The following is a 24,414-nucleotide window of genomic DNA, read 5'->3' on the forward strand; positions in this document are numbered from 1 at the left end:
AACAAATGAGTAATTTATTGCAACAGGTGAATAATATGTTGAAAAAGGTGAGTTATATATTGTAACAGATGACTTAACCTATTGGTAATTCATGTTACAGTACTATAGAACCTGAACCTAATTCTAATAGATGATTCATCTGTTGGAATATGTGACTCATATGTTGCGACAAATTATACATCTGTTGCAACAGATGACTCACTTGTTAGGATGTACTACAGAACCTTTGAAGTTGATTCCAACAGATGAGTCACCTGTTACAAAAGATCACTAACCTGTTGCAATAGATTGCTCACCTGATACAACAGATGATGTATCTGTTGAAATCAACTTCAGGTTTTATTGCAATAGATGAGTAATCTATGTCAATAGATGACTCCTCTATTGCAACAGATAACTCGTTTGTTGCAACAGATGACCCATCTGTTCAATTCATGTTACAGCACTATAGAATCATAAATATGAATCTAACATATGAGTCTTTTGTTGCAATAGATGACTCAATAGTTGAGTCATCTGTTGAAACAGATAAATCTTTTGTTGGGTTCATGTTCGGGTTCTATCCGTTGTTTTAAAAACAGAAGTAGTAGTGTACCCAGATGAGAAATTCAACTAAAAATTATAATTTTACTTACCAATGTCTCCTATGAAGTAATGCCAAAGTGATGTACGAAACTAAATTTGACCTAAATAATTGGTCAAGTAGCAGCAGTAGCCGTAACAACAACAACAATGGTAAATAAGAAGAAGATGATGATAATAATAAAGAAGATGATTATAATGAAGCACAAGATGATGAATAAATCAGCAATAACAATGAACAACAAATGGCGAAGAGAGAGAAAACAACAAATAATGCGAAGAGAGAGAAAATGTGTATTTTTTTCGTCCGTTTATAGTTATATTAGGTTTTGCTTGGATCAAAATGTAAATTAAAAAACTTGTGGGTTATTCTCAAACTTTTCTAACTTTCTTAATCACTAATAAAGTAATTGTCACTTACACTCAATTTTTAAAACTTGAGTCACCTACACCCCATTTCAAAACTCTTTTGTCACTTTTAGCTAAATTGCCCTAGACACATTACCATAAAAAAGCTTTAAGAAGTTCAAGATCCTGGCTTTTATCCAAGTTATCAAATTGTGGTGAAGTGGTTTTGAAGGACTTCCACCGTTAATCAGATACATTGAATTCTTCTATTTAATTGCATCAAAAAAGTTTCTTGATACGTAGCACTAATTAAACAAAATAAGACCTCTAAAATTAGTTTACCTTCAAAGTTCTGTTCATCAACTGAATCTATATAATTATCATCGTACGTGTTCAAGATACTACAAAATCGGTGCAAAACAAGTCAAACATTATCAATGTAAGTTTTTGACGTAAAATAAATCTAAATCAAACAACAACGAACAACCTAAAAATGCCCTTTTTTGAGAGAATGATCGATGAATGATATAAAAAAATTTAAAAATGACTGATATAAAAAATAAAAAGTTATTGAGAAAATAATCTCCTCCGGATAAGACTTGTTTGAGGACTACATATAGATGTTATTGTATTGTTATAAAAAAAAAAAATCTCATTTTATAAAAGTCTAAAATCTTTTCCTTCGAAAAAGAACCAACTACATTAGAGTATTTTTTATTTTTCTTTCATAATTTATATAGCAGTATTAGAATAACATGAGTAATAAAGTAAATGCAAACAAAGGAGTTTTAGATTTTTATTTTTTAGATGTTTAAGCTTCGGAAAAAAGAAAATTTGTAAACATGTTCTCTCCTTTTATTTTTTAAGATAAAATAGCCTTCATTGCTCTAGAACCAATATGTTGAAAAATTTTATACTCATATATTTAGAAGTTTTAATTTGCTCCTCGTATATTTAAGAGTCTTTCGATATATTTAGGAGTCTTTCGGTATATTTTAGGAGGTTGTACAAAAATAGAACTTCTTTTATATACATGTATGGAAGAATTTCTCATATATTTACTTCTTATATATTTAGGAGTCTTCTCATATATTTTAGGAGTTTGTAATTTGCTATATATTTATTATAATTAATGTTTAATATTGTAAATATAATAATATAATAATTAAAGAAAATAAGTGAAAAGACAGTTTTGTTTATTGTGAAAAAATTTAATGAAGGACAAAAAATTTGAATCACTTTTCTAAGAGTCTTCACACTTTCAATATATTGTTGATGTAAATGTAGATGTAGATTTAGGTACAATCCTTTATGCATGGTATTGATATATGTATGTAGTAAAAATTTTCAATGAAAGGATGTCGCTTGACACCCCATAGCTCAAGGTGGGTTTGCCCACTTAACTTAATATGTCAATAATTCATTATTTCAGTTCTAGTTGGGCACCATTGGAATAAACATGCATGTAAGACATCATTAATATCATATAATTCAGACATTTCTATCATGATAATGACAAAATAGTGCTCAATAAAACCTATAATATTGCTTTAAATCCGTGCACGAGTATCACATTAATACATAAGGCAGTCAAATGCACAAATAAAGTCAATGATGTCATAGACCTCACATGAGCAACACACAATATACAATATTATAAATCAAAAACAACAACAAAAAATAAGTCCCTACACACTACTAAAAAAATAGTTTTTGTGACCACAACGTGTGATCGCAAGCGACCATATGTGGTCGGTTTTATAATTTTTTTAAAGAATAAAAAAATAAAAAAGCGACCACATGTGGTCGCTTTTTTATTTTAAATTACCAAATAATCATTTCAAAAATTTTAATATCAATTATTATGTTTTTTCAAAACTAAAAAGTGACCACAAGTGACCGCTTTTAATTTTAAAAGAATAAAATATTATAAAAATTGACCACTTTTGATTGGTTTTTGATTAAAAAATAAAAAAGACATGTACAAAAAAAATGACCACAAGTGGTCAGTTTTGGATTAAAAATATAAAAAGAAAAATATATTGTAAAAGTGACCACAAGTGGTCGCTTTTCTTTTTCTTTTTTAAAAAAGTAAATTAAAAGTATTTTTAAAAAAAGCGACCACTTGTGGTCGTTTTTTGATTTTTAAAAAACTGAAAAAGAAAATTATTTAAAAATACCGACCACTTGTGATTGCTTTTATTTAAAAAATAAAATTAAAAACTATTTTTAAAAAGCAACCACTTGTGGTCGCTTTTGAATATTAAAAATATTTTTAAAAAAATTATTTAAGAATCTGACCATTTGTGGTCGCTTTTTGATTAAAAAATTAAAAAAATTGAGACCACTATTGGTCGCTTTTCTTTAAAAATTAAACTAACATATTTATAAAAAATGCGGCTGCATACGATCAGTTCTTGAAAGATATTTCTTTGGGATCAGTTGAAGCTCATACAATGTACCATTACACAGTAAATGAATTTAAATTTTTCACGAAAAAATACTCCAGAACAAGAAAAATAAATAATAGTGGTGTTTGGGTTAAGGGTGATGATGATGTTGATTACTTTTGCATCATACAAGAGCTATTAGAAATAGAGTATGTTGGTTGGCCAATAAAGAAAATTATACTCTTTCGATGTAAGTGGTTTGATCCAAGCACAAGAGGCACAAGAGTACTTAAAGACCATAACATCATTAAAGTTAAGCACAATAGGACGTATCCTGTTTACGATCCCTTTGTTCTCGTGCAAAATGCTAAACAAGTGTACTATGCTCCTTATCCGTTGAACAGAGATAAGTTTGATTGGTGGGCTATAATCAAATAGGACAGGTGAAAGTTGAGAATGTGTTGGAGACTGTATATCAAAATGAAGTGAAGATTGATCATCAGTTAGTGGACACTAATTTAGGGGATAGTTTGAACCACCCGAAAAATATTTTCGAAGAAGTTAATATTGCAGAAGAAGATTCTGAATGGGTAGAAGAAGAGAAAACTTTCGAAAAGGGTGAATGGGTTAGTGGAGAATCTTCAGGAGAGGAGAAAACTTTGTACTATTTACCTTTATGTTTCTTGTTTGAGATTGATATGCAATATCCTGAGTAAGATTACTGTTGTCACTTTTCCATCTTTTATACAGTATTAGAAATATTCTTGTCCTTCTCATGTTGTTGGAATGATCCTAAACTTGCTATGGTTATGTAACTATTTTAGCGGTGCCTTAATACAGATTTAGTGATTGGAAATGTGAATTAAGAACTTGAAAATAATTACTTGGAATGTGTACTAATAACTTGAAAATAGATGTGTGTTCTTTTCACAACAAATCTTACTTTTTAATAAGATTCTAAAAGGGTCATTTTCTTGTATTTATTTTGTAAGGACTAACTACTTTTTAACTTCAAATAATTTAGATGGGAGGTAAATATGAAAAAGCTAAGAAAAAATTTGATCCTACTAAGACAAAAAAGAAAAAAACAACCTCCATCTTATAGATGACCAGCAGGGATTCATATATCTGAGGGTCAGTTAGATGACATGCCAGCATCACCCTCTTATTCTAGGTCATCGCATTATTCAGTTCTTGCTCCTACACATGTGGGTCCATTTCATGGCTCTATAGAGACCCATTCCATTCACATCGCCATGTCATCAGACGATCGTTGGTACATATAGTCATCAACCATCATCTGCCCTACCTTCTACTAGTAGTCACCCATGTACTCATAGTGATTCTGCTAGATCTATTGGGTTGACTGATCTTCATCTTAGAGACACACAGTCTAGTGATTCAGATGCACACACGCCAGTGCATTCAGGATCACTTGTTCCACATCCCGGAGACAGAGATGCTAATCGGAGGCAGTATATTATTTCATATGAAGCAGGGTAAGATTTCTAAATATAACAACACTGTTTATTTTTCATTTACTATAGTATTATTTTCTATTATATTAATGTTTGAGCTTGTATTGTAGGTTTTTTCCCGATTATAGAATTAAAAAAATTATGAGTAAATGTGTCCATCGAAACTTTGAAGGCTATTGGACGAGTTGGTAGAAGGTGCCAGAATTTCATAGAGATCAAATGTTTAAAGAATTTCAGGTAAATATTTAACTTATCAACTATTTAACACATTGTTAGAACAAAAAATTGAACATTAAACTTTTATTTTTTTTGTAGAAATATTTCTTGTTTGATCCAAGAAAGGTCTGTTGGATTATGCAAGAAAAAATAGGAAACAACCAAGATTTATAGAATGTGGAATGTGGGAAGATTTTCTTTGATATTGGAATAACAAAGAATTTTAAAAGTTGAGTGAAAAGGGGAAGAAAGTCAGGTATCATCTAAGGGAGGCTCTCTATATATTACGGGAGTTGTTAGTCGAATTACTGTGGAGCAAAAAATGGTATGTAACTTTTATAGGTTTAATTTTTTATTTCTATTTTAATTATTTTTTTAATTTTTAAGATTAATAATTTTATCATATGCAACAAAAAAAATTGGGTAGGAAGGTAGCTTTACATGAGGTATTCGAGGAGACCTACATAAAGAAAAAAAAGAACGCAACAGAGGAAGATGTCTTGGTTGAGCCTCGTGCAAAAGCTACCCATGTAAGAATCATATTTAATTTGTGAATTCTTTTTCTCAAAGTTGATATTATTTAAGTACGAATAGTTTAATATTTTTTATTATTAATTTTAATTTTACTTTGAACATAGGATAAATATATACAGTTGATTAATGAGTACCGTAGTACTCAGCCTTCTGAAAGTCAGGGTGAAACAATACTTGAAGATGTACAGGAAGAGTACTGAAAAAAAGCTGTGAGTTCTCCAGTTAGAGGTACATAATACGGCTACCACATAAAATGATTTATAAAGAATATTAGGTCTTCGTCTGGTGAGTCATCTTTTGCCTCATCAGTTGATAGAGAAACCGTTCATTTTCTACAAAATACGATTTCTCAACTTACTAAAGAGCTTATTGCACATACTGAGAGGGAGGAGAAGAAAGAAAAGGAAACAATATCATAAATAAGAATGATGGAGGAGCAGGTTAATTGTTTTCTTCAATCTGCATGGATTCTTCCTCATTATCCTAGTGATGTACCTCGGGCTGCGAAAGGGCTAAACCCATTGGATGATTATTACACCATAGAGGATTCAAATTCTGTGGCTGAGGATGGGAATGAGGATGACGAGTTGTAGTTTTAGTCTTTTGTATGTTTTGAAGTTTATTTTTGGAACGTTGATAAGTTGTGTTAATAATTTGATTATTAATGTTTGTATTCTGTTGATGTTTGATTACACATTAAATATTGATTGGTGGGATGTATTGTATAGCAGGTTTGATGGATTTGATGCAATGTAGCATATATATATGCTGTATTTTTATTTTTTGACAAAATTACCAGAAAAAGCGACCACATGTGATCGCTTTTTTGGATTTTTTTTTTAAAAAAGTGATCACATATGGTCGCTTTTGTATATAAATTAATTAATTTATTTATACCACTTGTGGTCGAATTTCTTTAAAAATTTATTTTATTGAATTTATAAAAGCGACCACTAGTGGTCGCTTTTTTGAATTAAAAAAATTGATAATTTTTTTTGGAAAAATAATATTGAATTATAAATATTTTTTTTTAAAATAACCACATGTGACCGCTTTTAAAAAGCTACCGCTATTTTTGAGACCACACCTTGTGGTCGAAAAACAGGAAAAACGACCGTGGTCGTCACTTTTTCTGTTTTGCTAGTAGTGCACATGGGCATTACACAATATATAATAACTCAAAAATCACATCCCATGGTTATTTTTCGCATCCCATAGCATGTTTTACTTATTCATTAACTACCCATCTCAATCTAATGAAAGTTAAGTCATAACCTATCTCAAAATGACGTAATCTAAGTCTAAAGTCCTTCAATACGGAGCCTTCCCCTTTCGAACGGTCTCAAAATCAACGATAACATTCAAATATAGCATTTGCACGTTAAAGAAAGCTAATGATACTCATACCCATATTTGAGCCTAGTTCAAAATGGATTCAAAAAATGAGTTTGAGAACGAAAGGGGTAAAATTAAAATTTTATTCTAGAAATATATTCTCCAAGGTTAAAGGAATTTATAGTTGAAAGATCACGTGAAAACGAGACTTAAATCGAAGAAAAATTATTTTTAAGTTTTTTCGAAAAAATTCTCAAAATCTCATATTAAAAACCAAGATGAAAGAGTGTTTTGATAATATAAATTAATGTAAAGTTATGGAAATAAGGCTTTGAAGCTTACCCAAGCTCAAATGGTGATGAAAATTCTAAAAATCACCCAAAGACGAAGCTCAAAGTTCAAAAATAGTGAACAACAACAACAACAAACCCAGTGTATTCCCACATAGTGGGGTCTGGGGAGGGTAAGATGTACGCAGTCCATACCACTACCTCCGAAGAAGTAGCAAGGTTGTTTCCGATAGACCCCCGGCTCAAGACATGAGATAATAACCAAATCCGATAAAGAAGATGGAGTTACAAACTTATTTATTTGTCATACTAAGCAAGAATTGGGCTGTCGGTACTTGCATATCAGCCCCAAGTAATACAGTAATCATTACTAAGAACTAGATTGTTAGGTAAACAGAATCAGAAAAGAGGTAACTACAAATTAAACGGAACCCCTAGGATCAAAACTAACTGATATTTAAATAAAAGTACTGATATAAATCCAATGATATGCCTGAACAAACTGAACTTAGCAGGGAGAATCGTGTTTGAGATTTGCACCATTCTGAACTAAAGAACCAAGTGGAATAGTGTAACAACGAAAACATAGAGTAGCAGACTCCATTCCAAGCAATAAACAAATTTAAGCTCACCAATTCCAACTCTGGATCATTCTCTTCCTGCGCAAGCTTAATCATGTCAATATGTTCAACCAACTCTTGTTCAATAGCCATAACATCCTCCACTTTGTTCATTAGAGAACCATGTTCGCGGCTGATCTTCCCGGCGTGGACGGGGTCATCCCAAAGATCTGCCTTATTGAGCTGAGCTGAAAGCACTTCAAGCCTATCCATTAGCCTTTTCCAAAAATAGTGAGAAATCGCAAAATGGTGTTTATATACAAATATTTTCCTCTTAAACGACAACCGTTAAAACTGTACCAGGTCATTAAAGCAACTACCGCTTAAGTGGTGCCTGACCGTTAAAACGTCTACTATGTAAGCGGCGGTCTTGGGCTACTAAAGCGGCTGCCACTTAAATAATCCTTGGCTGCTTAAGTGGCTTCATCAGATATCAGCAAGTGTTGGTGGAATCCAATTATGCTCAACAGACTCTCAGGATTTGATTGAGACCCCGCAAAACAAATCATATATGCTACCAAACAGGCTAATTTTGACGTTTCAGATTCGATAGTGACGTTGAATTTTTGAAATAAGATCGTTTTAGCAAATTAACCCCCTGTGATCCCTTTAAGACATATTTCACTAGTTTTTCAAACGGAGGATCAAAATGCAAAATAAAGGCTCTGAATCCTAACCAACCCTGCTACTAATCAAAATTTGACATTCTGGATCTAATGGAACTCTCCATATTGTTATCTAACACTCAGAACATTGGATGTTGACCGAAGTCAACTATGAAACTTTTGAAGCTCCAAAACACCCCAAACTCTCCCAAAATCCTCCTGAAGGCACTGGAAACTATATCCACCACCCTGATACAAGATCAATGGGCTCCACTCCTTTGGGATCGATGCTTCAAGAATTACATCTACGGATCCAAGACTTGGTCAATTTAGAAGGTCAAATATGTGAATGGAGGATAGCTTGGAAAGAAGCTATATTTGGTGATATCCTCCATGAAAGGAATGAGCGACACCACATTTGGATGATAGCTTGGGCTTCGAGAAAGTATGGGCGTCCATTCCATTGTTTTGGGCTTTCGGTCACTTTTTGGGCCCAATAGCTTTTAGGATCATTTTTGGGCCCATTGTGTAATAAATAGCCCATGGCTATAAATAGCTAGTTTTCTTTCATTTTTAGATAGTTGTTGAATGATGTGTTGAATACACTTGAAAGTGTTTTGTAGAAACTTGTTGAGAGTTTCTTTGGTTTTTTAGAAACGTGGGTGCCCGGGAATCCGTTCTCATTTGGGTTCTCGTAAGAGATTGGTGTTGCCAGTGATTGATAGGGAAGGTCTAGGGTTTAGTATACCCTTGGTTGTCTTCTCGTTATCGGTTTATGTCAATCTATCTATCCTTTACGTTATTATTTCATTTTCCTTTGTTTATTCTTGTTTCGTGTTTGTTTCCATTTTCGTGCTTTACATCTCGTATCACACTCCCATACTCCAAAATCAACATATAGCAACAACGGAAAAGAGCAAAATGATCAAAATATCAAAAGCAAAATTTTACAAATCACGTCATTATATTATTATTGTTTTTTCTAATAGTAGTAAGATAAAGATGTAACTATGTATTACATAGGCATGTTGAAACTAAACCGAACTAGCCAGCTAGAAGCTAACAACTTATTTCTGTCCTAAGTTGTCGGATTCTCCACAAAAGTTGTCGCACCTGTGTCGGATCCTTCAAAAATACACTATTTTTAGAAGATCCGACCCGCACCCGTCGGCATATTTGAAGAGTCCAAGCAACATAGTTTCTATCTATCCAGCATGCAGCTTATGTTCCGTTGCCAAATAGGAATAACTTGGGATTTTTGCTGTAATTAGCTGTGAATATTTTTTCACCGCTAGTTCCTTATTCTTAAAAAGTGATCCGCTGACTGCAGTCCCTGACCCTAAAAGCCAAATATTTGACTTGAACCTATGCAGCTTATGTTCACGGTCTTTGATGATGTTGTTGGAATAGTTCTTGAAATGAAAGTCCAGAAAAAGAAGCAAAAGTGATGTGTTAAAAGTCAAATTGCAGAATAAAGTTCCAAGGCAACCAGAGCATCCAATCTCAGTAGTGAGGTGATAATAAATGACTGCTGCCGCACACAGGAAGTAAAAGATGAACTGAAAAATCTGGCAGTTTGTGACAATCCTCTTCCATGTTGGCTTCTTCCCAATTGCAGAAAAAAAGTAATAACCATACATTATAACATGAACGAAAGTATTTGTAATTACCCCAAAATGAACAGTCGAAAATGCATTACAAATTGCAAGATAAAAGATAATTGGTGTCATAGCATGATGGTACACGTGGAGGAATGTGAGTCTCCGTGACCTCGAAGTACTAAGTATGATAAGAAAAGTATCTATGAATTCAATGATCTTTGAAAGGTAAAATACATTAGCCCAGAAGTACAAGGGTCCACGTGGAAGAGTATGATTAGCCGGGAAGCAAAAAAGCCACTTCAAGTCGTTGTGGGGCATTTGGTGGATAACGGAAAGGCTACATCCGACCAACATGATAAAAGAGAGGAGGCAGAGGATGAGGCTGTGTACCGCGGTGATCCGGTGGAGGGTGGTGGTAGAGAGTTTGTGGAGGTGTTGAGAGAAGTGAACTGAAAATAGAGTGAGTGACAAGTACATAAAGATTGAAACTATGGGGAAAAGTAATGAGGAACCCAAATTGTGGCCTTGTTTCCATTCAAATTGGCTAATGCTTGGATGTTCAACTAGCCAATAGTGGATACATGAATATAGAGTCTGCATATTTGCCTAGATATAAACACACTTGTCTAAAAATGAGATTTATCTAGTTTACAAAAATCTACCAAACGTAGCATACTTATACATGCAGTGTGACCTATGCATGTGATGTAATCCTTTGCTTGCTTGCAATGAGAAGTGCAAAATTCCGTTTGGTCAAATTTTGACCTGTGGAGGTCAAAATTGTCTTTTTCTTTCTTTTTAAAAAGTACTTTTTAAAATATTTTTAAAAAAATGGTGTTCAAGTATGCTTTTTGATAAATATAAGTGTCCCCGAGGAATAATAGTTTTTTTATAAGCTTAAAAACTTGCTTTTATGCAAAACCACTTTTGAAATAATTATACCACTCAGAAGCACTTCTAGAAAACTTGACTACATTCATTAGTACTCAAAAATATTTTAAAAATTTATTAGTCAAACAAAAAATGTATTTCTCCCGAGAGTATTTAGAGCCTCAATTCAAAAGAAAACAAACCCGAGATATGCATCTAGGGGTAAAATTTCATGTAGAATACGACAGGACATGTTTTGATGAGTTTAAGATATACTCATTTAGTAAAGTTTTGCATCTGAAAAATGTATCTAATTCAACAATCTTTAAAAAGAATAATATTCTTTAGTAAAATTGTGCATATGAGAAATGTATCTACTTCAAAGATTGAAAAATACTTTTAAAAATAAACTGATTTTTAAAAGTTTGTCACTGTTAGCTAGCAATGAAATCATTAAAAATAAACTTATTTTTTAGAAGTTTGACACTATTAGCTAACAATGAAACTATTGCAATGGTAGTTGATAGTCACAAACTGATTTTTAAGAGTTTTGATACTACTAGCTAGCAATGAAATCATTGCAATGGTAGTTGATAGTCAATACGAACGATATAGACTTGATGAATTTGTATCATGAAAACCTAATCGTGCATATCAATCCCCAAAATAAAAATGCCAACTACGAATTTTAAATTAAAGTGCTCAATTGAACTTTAAACAAAAAAATAATGAAATTTAGCTAAATCGTTAAATATTTTAAATTTACTTTATAGTCCCAAAATACATGAATAATTCAACAAAAAAATTATCTTATATTTAAAAATAAATTTCTAGTAAAGTTAATATTTTTTAAGTGATTTAAAAAATATTTTTAGTGAGATTGAAGCAATAACCACAAAGAATTGTGGTGTAGTGGACTCCATTAATCAGAGGTTTCGGGTTCGATCTCTGGGTGTAGAAAAATTCTTGATAGGAAATGCTTTCTCTGAATGGACCCTGCTCATAGCGAATACAGACTAGTTAGCCTCCCATGTGATACTGAACATTGGATGAAAAGCAAAAAAAAGTAACCTACAAAATAAGTCCGATTACTTGAAAATATTTACCACACACGTCTTTATCTGCAGTTTGGTTCTATTTATTGAACTAGTGATGTAGATTTTTTTCTTTTTTTTTCAAAATTGACAGGTCGTAGTTAGATTTCTATTTATTAAATTTGTATTTTATATCTGCATTAGTAGATATCAATAATACATCATTTATAGATGAAGTCACCTGGATATATCCACCTGCAGTTGCATTTAAACCGAGTACAAGCCAACTACCTTTTGACTTTGTCGCGGAAGGTTGGCGCGAACCCTGGCGAATTTATATGCGAAATTTGAGGTAAGAGAATCGGGGTCTCTCTCAAAATTAGAAACTTTATGTGTATATCTTTTTAAAAAATTGGTGTAATATTATATTATGACGCCCATCTTACAAGAAGATTAAATGATGTAATTGATTGAATATTGAGTTATTTACTTTGACAATTAGAGATCAATGCTCAAATGCAACTCTAACATGAATAACATATACCGGACATACAAATTCTTACAATTTTTTTTTATTTGAGTTTTAATATGAATCCTCACCAAAACCAAAACTAATATCCACCATGCAACCTGAAAATTGATGCATCAACTCCAAACAAATAAAAAATTGGCAAAACTCGATTTTCAAATTCAATGCTTTGAAACATTTTAATAGCTCTCACCGAATCTTTTCGTGGAGTTAATACAACTTCACGTGTGTTTGTTGAGAATTAGAGAGGAGAGAAAATTGAGAATATTAGAGCTTGAAATAGAAAAGATTGGAATATAATCACTTGCTTCTTTTTTCAAATTATTTTTCTATAATTAGTAAAGTGTTGTTATATTTTATAATTAAATATAAGTACCTTACATAATTGTAATTAGAACTTAAAAATTGTTTATCCAGTGTAAAATTCTCTCTGCTCCTCTCATTCATAAATCATTTGTATTTCTTTTATGTAGGCTATTAGAGGGTGTCATTATCCATATAGATCATAGTTAAAGAGCTAATTTAGTTAAAACTTTTAGAGGAAACTAACAGGAATTGTACAATCAATACGTACGACGATAAATCTTAGATGTCAAAATGTAGATGCTGTCATGAATATCATCTTTGAACAATAATAAAGTGGGAAACCAAAAAACAAAAATTGTTTGATGAAATATATAATCAATATGCTTTCAAGGTCAACTAAGAGGAATATTACATCATGCATGGTTGGAACTGTATTGACTGTCCTCATGCATTTAAATACAATTGATAATTCTCAAATTGTCAAGATTAGTATTCAATCAGTCAAGATAGTACGCAGAATACATTTTCATGATTGAAAGGGTGATGCAAATCTGTAGAAAAAAGTATTCACAAAATTTTTCAGAGAATTTCTTGAAAGCTTGACGCATGATTATAGGCACTGTCTTCAAAGATCTTTTATTGTGTGTAGTTGTGTCTCGTATGATTCAATAAATTCTCTTCTAGTAAAAAATAGGAGTCAGAATCTAACAAAGATTTTATAGATTAAAAAAAAAAGCAAAAGAAATTAAGAAGAATTAAAACAATTAAGAGTAGAGTAAATGTTCTAAGGATAATTGTTCATCAGTACAATTTATCCCTTCAAATTGAATTTGAACGTTGAACAACAGAAACAATTTGGCCAAAAATAATCGCATATGAATGTTGTTGTCATATAAAGCTAATAATTATATAATTAGTTTTTTTTGACCAAAATTAATTAGAGAAATACTAAAAGATAATTTTTATTCTATTTGAGATATATATTAATAAGTACGCTAACATTTTTCTTAACAATCTCTCACATATTTCAAAAACAATATCAACGAATAAAATAAAAAAAATTGGTGGATTTTCACAAATAAAAATAATGCATTAAATTTAGTGTCTCGTACGCTATGAATTAGATTTAGTTAAAATAACATTAAACTTAAAGAACAATGATGGAGTTTAGAACTTCTATGAATTAAGAATTATTTGGTAAGTTCAAAGTCTTATTCTATCACATACATTATACTTGCACAATCTTTGTTGTTATTGCGATTTTATGTTAAGAGGTCATGCACTCGTCCTAGTATTCATGAGTGTTTTAGAAATATGTCACAATTTCATAGAAGTAGCACCACTCAACACTCATATAGGTCCACCCATCATGTGTATTCTACAGAGTAATATACTATCAATAAAGGATGTGGTAATCGATTAAAAGTTTACAATTCAGCCTTACTTCGGTTATAGATTTATTCTATACATACAACATAATAAATTACAGAAATGATACTTTTATGGTTCACAAGATAAAATAATGACTTGTTATTATCCACATGAACCTATTTTATGGGATCTCCAATCACATAGATTGGGTTACCATCGTGTTTGATATACAACTTGACAAAATCTCATTTCCATTGAAGCTTCATTTATAAATATTTTTCTCAAAATATTAGTTAGAGGATTGACCAAATTCACTTCTGACTTCAAATAATTTACGAATATAATTTGATCTCTTAATAGTTGTTTTACCACATCAAATATCAAATTTCAAATACATGTATTTTGTTACTATTGAAAAGCTTATTTTTTTTGTTGTAGCTAACACTGCTTGATAACTATAATATTATCCCAACCTCACTACAACAAAATTGATATATAGCTACGAAATTATTAGCTACGAGATGAAATTCGTCACTAATTGTTCACCTTTTATGACGAAAATTACATTTCGTATCTAAATACATGAAGCACATATGTTTAGTGAAGAAACGTAAAATTTTATAGCAAAGTTTTGTTCTCTAAAGTTTTTCACCAAAAAATATTTTGGCGCAATTTATTGAGTATCATTAGTGACGAATTTTAAGTTTTCAGTGACACTCTTTTTTAACACCAAAAATGAATTCAATTCGTGACAAACTATTTTTTGTCTTGAATTAGTTATAATTTTAGACAAAAAAAAAATTCGTCATTAAAATAAGTTATCGCAATAGCGACAAATTAGAGTTCGTAGTTAAATATTGTAAGTTTTAACTACAAAATTTCATATTTAATTGTGACCTCAATTTTTGTCACTAATACGATAAAAAATTACCGACGCTCATTTTATTGTCTCTAATAATAGATCCAATTCGTGACAAACTATTTTTTGTCTTGAATTAGTTATAATTTTAGACACAAAAAAAAGGTCATCATAAAAAATAAGTTATCGCAATAGCGACAAATTAGAGTTCTTAGTTAAATATTGTCAGTTTTAGCTACAAAATTTGATATTTAATTGTGACCTTAATTTTTGTCACTAATACTATAAACAATTAGTGACGCTCATTTTATTGTCTCTAATTAATCTATGATTCAGTGACAACATAATTTTGTCACAAAATATGTCATCATTAAGTAGTGATGATTTAGAATTTGTAGCTGAATAATTTAGTTATTTTTTTCTGCGAAAAAATTTCATAGCTAAATATAAATTTATCTTTGGCTATTTTTGTTTATGATTATTGAAAATTAATTGTATATTGATATACACTACAAGAAAAACAGCTTCTAGGGAAGGGAATTTCTGTCCCTAAAAGTTCAATTCTAGTCGTAAATGATCTTTTAGGACAAGAAAATGCTGTCCGTGGCTCGTCCTTATAGCCTCCTTCTCTAAAGGTCTTTTGAGACGAGGTAATCAAGCTGGTTGTTAAATGTCATTAGAGACGGTAACATATCTGGTCTCAAAAATACTTTTAGAGACTGTATATCGCGTCCCTAATAGATGATTTTCATCTTTAAAAAGTAGTTATTTTCTGATCGCTAGATGTTTTTTAGCGATGAGTAACTACCTTGTCCTAAATTAATCTATCACGACGACCATCTAACTCGTCCTAGATTAATCTTTAGAGAAGAGCGACTGCCTCATCCTAGATTAACCTTTAGAGACGAGCAACTAACCCATCCTCGATTAACCTTTCAAGATGAACAATCTAACTCGTCCTAGATTGCTACTAAAATCATAAAATTTATATATTTCATTGCTACATATAAAATTGCTACTGAAAATGTCGAAGGATGGTAAATATAGTTTTAATATTTCATAAATATAAAAAACTCAACCAATTAACATCCTGAACTAGAATATGATGTCAATAGTTTCAATATTTGCTAAACAATAAAAACTTAACCAATTAACATCCCAAGCTATATGATGTCAATAGTTTTAATATTTGCTAAACTAAAAAAAATCTAACCAATTAACATCCAGAGCTAGAATTTGATGTCAAGTTTAAATAATATTCTTAGCAAAATAATAATGAGCCTGTGCATTCTTTGAACTTGCATCTTCACTTGTAACTTTAATCTTCAGAAATCTGTAAGAACAATATTTTGGAAAGACAATTAACAACTATTGATACATAATTTAATAAATGTAAGAAGCAAAGAATTAATAAGAGTCTATATGTGCATACATTCAGATTGGGTGATACTCTTAAGTCTTAACCTGAGAATTAATAAGAAATATGCAAAAAATGTCGAAACAATGGAGAAATAAATGCAAATACAGTCCTAGCTTACCCTAACACATTGTAGAAAGAAAGGGACACAAGTCTATCTAATTACTAAAAGGCATCTACGAAGATGGCAACTGCAGTGAGTGGAGCAGATGGCATTAGCAAGCTTATTTTGAGCTACTGGGATGTAAGATATAAATATTCAAATTTCTAGTACATTTTTGTAAACCATCTGACAGAGCCTAGGTAACAAAGCGGGAGACAAAGCGAATAATTAGAGGACAAGTTTCCAAAAGACTCACCAGCAGATTTGCTACTGTAATAGACTAAAATAATAGACCTATTTGACAAAGGTGGATCTTCGATCAGATAACTGTCTGCTTAAAGGGACAACAAGTTACTTTAGAAGTCCACAGAAATAAGGAAAATCAATTGCATATCCATCTTAACGTTGATACTTATATGATACTCATATTGTGAATATGTTAGGACTTAAAGACACAACAATCATCCCATATAAAATTGATAATATCACAGTAATTCAAAGGTACAAGAGGGCTTCCATGTTCAGTAGCAGCCACACACTACTAGAATTAGGACATCAATTTGATTTTACCATTCATAAAATCTTGAAAGGAAACTTACTTGTAATGTAGTAACAGATGGCAAATATACTGCCTCAAGGGCCTTCTTAGCATGTTCAGAAGGAAGTTCTGTAATAACCATACTACAAAAAATAGGACTAGTGTGTTTATTTTGCATAGTGGGTAGTGAGAATAAGGATTTAACAAGATAAAGAACCTAGCTTCATATAAAGATTTAACAAGGAAAGCTTGGTTAGTGGATATGGGACAACAAGAAGGATAAGGATGATGACATTCATTTCTGTCTCCAATGTTGTACTTAAGAGACTGTCGTATGGTGTCTACATTACTCCTTGTTCATTCACCAATTTACTTATTGTTGATTAGGTTTATCCATTTAATTACTATCATATGAAATTTAACTAGAACTCTATACCTAACTACTGGACCAAATATGGGATAAGAATTACTCAATCTCCTTGCTATATTCTATTCATATAGTCAGTTATAAAGAGTAAGAAGAAATTGAAAAATGATTCTGGAGCTGATATCAATTAGAATGCAACCACTACTTGGATTGTTAATACCCTTTATACGTTTGTGACTGTTATGAGGCCCCAAAATGGGTAGGCTAATTTAGCTAGGATACCCTAAATAGGTAAATCTCCTACCCTACCAATATCCACGAAACCCATCACCACTCACTTTGATGGAAAAAATTAACTACTTGTCTGAAGTAGTTGGGGATGATGAGGCAGCTTAGGAAGCAAAAACATAATCTGCAAGTTAAAATAGTAAGGCAACAAAGAAGAAAAATAAGTTAACACAATTTCTTAAGTAAAACAAAGTTGAATGGACATAATTTTCAATCACCTTTCAAACCTGCAACATCATTTTGGCTTCAATATCAAAAACATAATCTGATATAGCTCGTATATAATACAAGGCAGTCTCTGCAAGACGCCAATCAGAATTCTGATCTTGTCCACATTGATCGATGGCCTATAAAAAATAGCAAAAGTTATTATCTAAAAATAAATGCAACTCTACTATCTAAGACATAATGTCCTAATGCCTTTCACAATTTGCATAAACAGAAACTAAGTTCAGGAAACACTATTTAGAGATTATAAAATAAGCAACACCCAAAATCTCCAAAGGTTAATAACATGAGTGCATGAACTTCCTTAGAACTATAGGTAATCTTTAGGAATCCTAAAACTAAAGGTTAATTCTCAAAATAAAAGAACCTAAATGATATTGCTAACCATAATACAATAGGGAAATAGGTGGGAAACTGTCAAACGCTCAAAAATTCAGCTTGACCAACTAAAATTAAAATTCCAGGTCATGAAGCACGGAAAAACCAAAATTTTTTTTATAACGTTGACGGCTGGGCTATCTTGTGCACTACACTAATTCAAGGGGATAAAGTATATTTAATTAGTAAATGATATGACATTAGAACAAAAAAAATATTCAGAAATCAGATTAATTTTAGGTAAAGAGGTGATGGTGCAAGAAAATTTTACTTGGTGAGTTGGAAGACTGTTACATCTTCTAAAAATAGGATACCTTAGAATTACAAGATTTAAAAGTCTTTGATAAAGTTTTATTAGACAAATGACTTTGGATGTTCATGGGGAGTGGGGGTACAAGCTCTGTGGAAGGGGTGATAGTTGATAAATATGGTATTATGGAAGAGGGTTGGAGAACTAGAGATATCACTTTAGCTTATGAGTATGGTTTGTGGATGAATATCATGAAGATATGGAATTTATTTTAGGGAAAATATCTCACTCAAGGTCGGAGAGTGATGTTTTGGGGACCTAGCAAGTGTTAAGACATATTACAGAAGGATGGAATCCACAGATTGTACAGAATATCACGCATATCAGCCCCATTAAAAGCCTAAGGATAAAATAATTTGCCAGAACATTGATTCAATAGAAAAAGTATAATAGTTTCTTGTTAGCATCATTAGCAAACCTCACTGAGCTTAATAGCAGCGTCATAATCAATTTCACCATGTTTGTCGATCCCAGCAGCATGGATCTTGAGGATTTCCATTCAAATGATTGAGCAACTCCATGAGCGTTCTTTGGATTTCACAGTCTGCACTGGTTCCCTTGCTGAAACGGCGTCCACGAATTGTATCTATCTCATCCATGAAAATGATGTAGGGCTACCAATAAAGATAATAGAGTGTCAACATTTTAAGGCACCTTCGGAATCATTCTACAAGTCCAATACTCCCAAAATATGAAATGAATCTGATTGAAGTCTTACTTGGTGATCACGAGCATAATTAAATATTTTTCAAATTAATCTTGCACTCTCACCAATGTACTTATCAATAATGGCACTTGATACGACCTGCTGTAATCACCAATTATAAATGCCCATTATGAGATGCTATTAGACTGGAGATATAACCAAATTCTAGTACGCATACCTTTAAGAAATTGACATCTATGGTGCTAGCGATTGCCCTGGCTAACAATGTCTTTCTCGTCCCAGGAGGTCCATAGAGAAGAACACCCTGAGATAGAATCCTCGGTAACCTCAGAAGTGATATTACAAGCAAAAGCATTTCTGTCCATGCCAACAAATATAAAAGAATGTAGAAAAATATATTGAATAATTTACCTATGGAGGCTTAATCCTCCGGAGAAAAAGCTCGGGGTTTATTAGAGGTAACTTTATGGATTTTCTCAGCTCCCTGATCTAATCTGACAGTCCACCCATTGCAGAGTAATTGATGTTGCAAGGATCCCGGAGAACTTTCCCATTAGTTTGTATCTAAGTTTCCAGTATTTAAGAGGGACAATTGAATTTCTCACAACTGGTGAATATACTCTTATTTTGTGAGTTCAATATATAGATGTTTTGAGTCATCTGCACAAATTTTCTAATTAGTTCTCATTGTGAAGATCTATTTAGTTTTTAACATTGACCACTCTTTTATCTTTTTGAAAAATGTAGTCTCTTGGCCAGATCAGGTGGCACCATTCAAACATGAATGCTAAAGTTATTTTACACTATGAAGGAACATCTTTATGTATCTCTTTGAATACTTGAGACATAGAACTTTAATGTTTTTAATGGAAAAGAAGGAAAGAAAAATTGAGACGTGATACAAGTTCAAAGCAGGCTAAATAAATTAGATTAGATAAACTAGAGCTAAGGGCATGAAGGCCAGATTTTGTAATACCTGTTTCCATTTATCAGTTGATCTATCAATTCTCGGGTCCGTCGAAGCTCTGATAGAATTCACTTTTTTCTTCTCCAACCCAGAATCTTTAGGTTCCCTATTTGAAACGAAGATTAACTTCTCAATGAAAACAAATGAATTGCAACTGTAAAACTGATAAGTAATCTTGCACATAATTAACTATGTGAATTTATGTGTTTAATCCTCTTAACCCATGACGAGACATTTTACAAAACCGTGTTTGGAAAGTAACTGTGAGATTTAAAAGATTTATCAATGCAAGGGATTGTCAAGCACGAGCAGGGCCCAAAAGGGAAATGCTAAATGAAGTTCTCATTCAACAACTTTCAATTGGTTGAAGTACCACAACATTATAGAAACATACTTGAACAATAACTGATGGATATTCTTTCGTACATGTAAGTCGTGCGAACTCTGCTACATCCATGTCGTATTCTTCAAACATATACTACTGTTGGAGAATTAGACACACAACTGTTAACATTTTTAAAAAGGCCAAGAAACATAGCCATAAACACACATACTTCTGCAGTTAGCCAAAGCAATTTTAAAATACTGCTCAAAGATTATTCAGAAGGAAAAGGTAGTACAGGATACTAAGATAAAGAGATGCAAAAGAAGGAGTCAACTAATATTATATTTAGAATTAAGGTAGATTTCTCAAAACAGAATAACGCCTCTATCTACAACCTTATTTGTAGCACTCTTTGTTTGTTCGGGCCTCGGGGAAAAGGGGGAAGGGATAGGAGAAGCTGAAAGTTCTAAAAATAGATACAAAGTCCCTATAGAACCCATCATTTAGCTTTAACAGACAGTTTTAACCTCAGAAACCATAGGCACTACTATTGATGAAAGTTTTGAATGGTTAAAAAGGAAAAGAAGTTCAATAAAATCCATGTTCCAAAAGTTTTAAAATAAAAAACTTGAAATTAAAAAAGAAGATAAGGAAACCTTCTGGCGGCGCTCTTTAAGATTCAAGAAATAACAGAAATCGTTGACTATAAAACCACAAGAGAATCATTGAGATCTTACCCTGATGACAAAGAGGTTGAACGAGTTCCTGATTGTCCTTTTAGAGTGATTACCTTATCTGGTGTCTTCCTTAATCTATCATTAAAGTAAATAATTATTTGCACGTTTGAGATCTAAATTCCTAATTAAAAATTGGCTACAAAAAACTGATGACGTTAAGGTACACTTATCATCAGTATGAAATAATACAAAAGGGCATCCCAGTGCAAAAAACATTTCACGTTCACGTAAGGCCTGGGAAAGGCCACACTTCAAGGGGTGTGATATAAATAACCTACCTTAGTGCAATCACTAGTGGCTATTTCCACAACTCTAACTCGTTACCTATAGGTCATGTGGAAACTACTTTATTTGTATGAAACAATAGAATATATGTCTTTTGTGCAGAAAGTTACCTCAACAATTAAGAAAAAAAGTCCAATTACGTCTTTCCAAATGGAGATGTCTGTTCTTATCAGAGTTATTAGAGGCGAGTGAAAACCGACAAGTAACTGGTGGGGCTTTAAATGTAAGATACTACTGAACTATGAGTTTTAGTGAAGAAACACACATATGAAGAAAAGAAGATATATATGTGTGGTAGGGTGGGTGTGGGTGTGGTCCTTCAATGCAAATACTAACATATTTTCTCTTTCATAACTTTTGCGACAAGTCAGCTAATCTAATCAATCACTGAATATAAAACTTTTGATAGAAATTTTTTTTTTCTTCATTCTTCATTCCAACAAAAGAAGGCCTCCTCCTAGTAGTCTTCCATGTAATTTATTTTTTTGATAAAGGGTCTTCCTCATTGAGCATTTGGCACAGAAAATCCAACCATTTATAAATATGCTCCTCCCCCAGACTCCTTCCAAAACAGAAGTACAAAACCAACTTTTAAGACAAGATTGGTGCCTGATACATATGTCAATTTACCTAAGAAAATCTTTCAGGAACCTAAGTTGAAATGCACAAGAATAATATTATGTCTTCCTGTTTCATTATGAGACTCAAATACATAGAATAATCATGCCAAAAAAGGTGTAGCAAAAGCTCAAAAGAAAATAGTATGTGTTGCCTATACAAGCTCATTGGAAAAAGTAGTTGAATTACCCTTCACTCTCCTGAGTAAGAGAAGAAATATTCTTCTCGGATCCCTTCGACAACACCTAACCAAACAAATAGAAGCTAGCTAACTAATAACTACTGATATATCTAGCAACAGGGGCAAGGAGCATGCCTAGACTTGCAGTAATAGTAACCTTGACTAAGCACGTCTCTAAAGTATCCATATTCACGTATCACGCCTTAATTTCAGGTGGCCATGCTAACAGCAAAATAAGAAACTTTCTTCACAATGCACAATAGATGTAGAATGTGTCAAAGCCCTTAAATATAAAGTCTCTGACCCCATTATCAGACCTAACCAAGTGACACCTCTAGAGGAAAAAAAATAGAATGTTGCAGTTCATTTAAATATATTTATCATACAATAAGAATCTCGAAGGAAACACTCTTATCCAGTATCAACCAATGTATTTGGGTAGCCAAAAGTTTAGGGTAAAGTGATACTCTATTTGGGTTATCCCTATGAAATTATTCAAGAGAATTATGAAAATACGGAACCATAAGGCACCAGCAGCTTGGTTCTTGCTAGCCCCAAAACACAAAGAGCAAAACTAGAGGCAACTGAACAGTAGTTTGAAACTAGAGATGTCATAAGTTCAATCACATACCAAAACCAAAATACATACAAAAAGCTAACAGGCAAGCCCTATAAATAAAAAGTTGAAGTCAAATGAAGCACAACTAGGCAAGAAGATGCTTTGCTGACTAACTTGCATGTTAGTCAGACTCATCTGCTAACTTGCACCCTTAGCCTCTATCTCACTGTTGAATTGCTTGACTAAATACACTACATCAAAATCTATATTAATAGTCTGGATTGGCACTTAGAGGTTCTCCAATCAACTTTTGTTCTCCATGTTCTGAAAAGGCCAATAAGGCACAACCAATGCCACCAACAAGTGCGTGGTAAGCAACATCATCATCCTAAAGTCCTTCATGAAAATTCAGCTCAATAGGCGCATCTGCAAATAACTTATGAAATTCATCTCCCTAAAATCAACTAAACAAAATATAAGTAATTTAGAAGAGTTATATATTAACATGTACATAATTGACCTTACTTATTATGAGGTTACATCGATCACAAGTCAATGTCGTTGTAGTCATCTATTCTAGCAACTTCATTGTTAGTAGCAATATTATTACCTTCATTCTCCTCATGGTCACAGATGTACTCAACCATAGTGTCATCCTCTTGGTCAGAATCTTCTCCATCATAATCAACTTCAACTTTATATTCTGTTTGAGCCTCCAATTCAATTACATTTTCACCTATGGTAATCGACTCAACATCATCTCTATATAGTTGACTCAACATATCAACTGTATCATTAACAATTTATTTACTTTCACATGACGTATCTTGATACACTTTGACATTTGTAACAAGCAACTCATCATTTTCTGCCTTTGAGTTTTCTTTTTTTGGCACATCATATATGTGCCTAGCTTGAAATTTGAGCACAATTTGCCAATCTTCCCCCAATTTTGGGTCATTAATATAAAATACTTGCTTTGCTTGAGTAGATAGTACAAAGGGATCATGTTCATACAAAAATCTTTTAACATAGATGCTCGTAAACTTTTTATCCTCTTGCATCCCTATTTTTTTGCGAAGATCAAACCACTTGCATTTGAATAGGAAAACTCGATTTTCTTCAACATACTCTAACTCAAGGATGTCAGTTATGATACCATAAAAATCAATCTCCACTTTTTCATGAAGGCCTCTAATAGCTATACCATAATTTTGACTTTTACGTAATTCATCATGTTGCTGAATATGGTACCTAATACTATTTACAATACAACCAATATGTTTTATTCCACACACATCAGGACCCATATCCAAAGGATATACTTTCATGATAGACCTTGAGTTCTCCTTATTAAATAACTGCATAATCTATGAGGAAAAGTTATTACTTTTAATTAGCAAAGAATAAAAAGATAAAATTTAAACACACAACATGATTATTATCTTAAAGTCACTTACTTTCTTTCTGAACCACGA

The 24,414-nt window shown here is 32.3% G+C and overlaps 1 protein-coding gene across 1 annotated transcript; it reads right to left on the minus strand.

The window, feature by feature from the left end:
• Positions 1-9,348: 9,348 nt before the first annotated feature.
• On the minus strand, positions 9,349-10,632 carry LOC124896930 (elongation of fatty acids protein A-like). The gene has a single exon (XM_047408856.1). The coding sequence runs from the start codon at positions 10,597-10,599 to the stop codon at positions 9,604-9,606; it is 996 nt and encodes a 331-aa protein (XP_047264812.1). The 5' UTR covers positions 10,600-10,632; the 3' UTR covers positions 9,349-9,603.
• Between the last annotated feature and the right edge of the window lie 13,782 nt (positions 10,633-24,414).

The sequence above is a fragment of the Capsicum annuum genome, chromosome 1 (genome assembly GCF_002878395.1).
Source record: "Capsicum annuum cultivar UCD-10X-F1 chromosome 1, UCD10Xv1.1, whole genome shotgun sequence".
NCBI classification, from domain to species: Eukaryota; Viridiplantae; Streptophyta; class Magnoliopsida; order Solanales; family Solanaceae; genus Capsicum; species Capsicum annuum.

Bases quoted from the DNA above. Each gene is read 5' to 3' on its own strand.
- LOC124896930 (XM_047408856.1), bottom strand. From the start codon at position 10,599: ATGCAGACTCTATATTCATGTATCCACTATTGGCTAGTTGAACATCCA.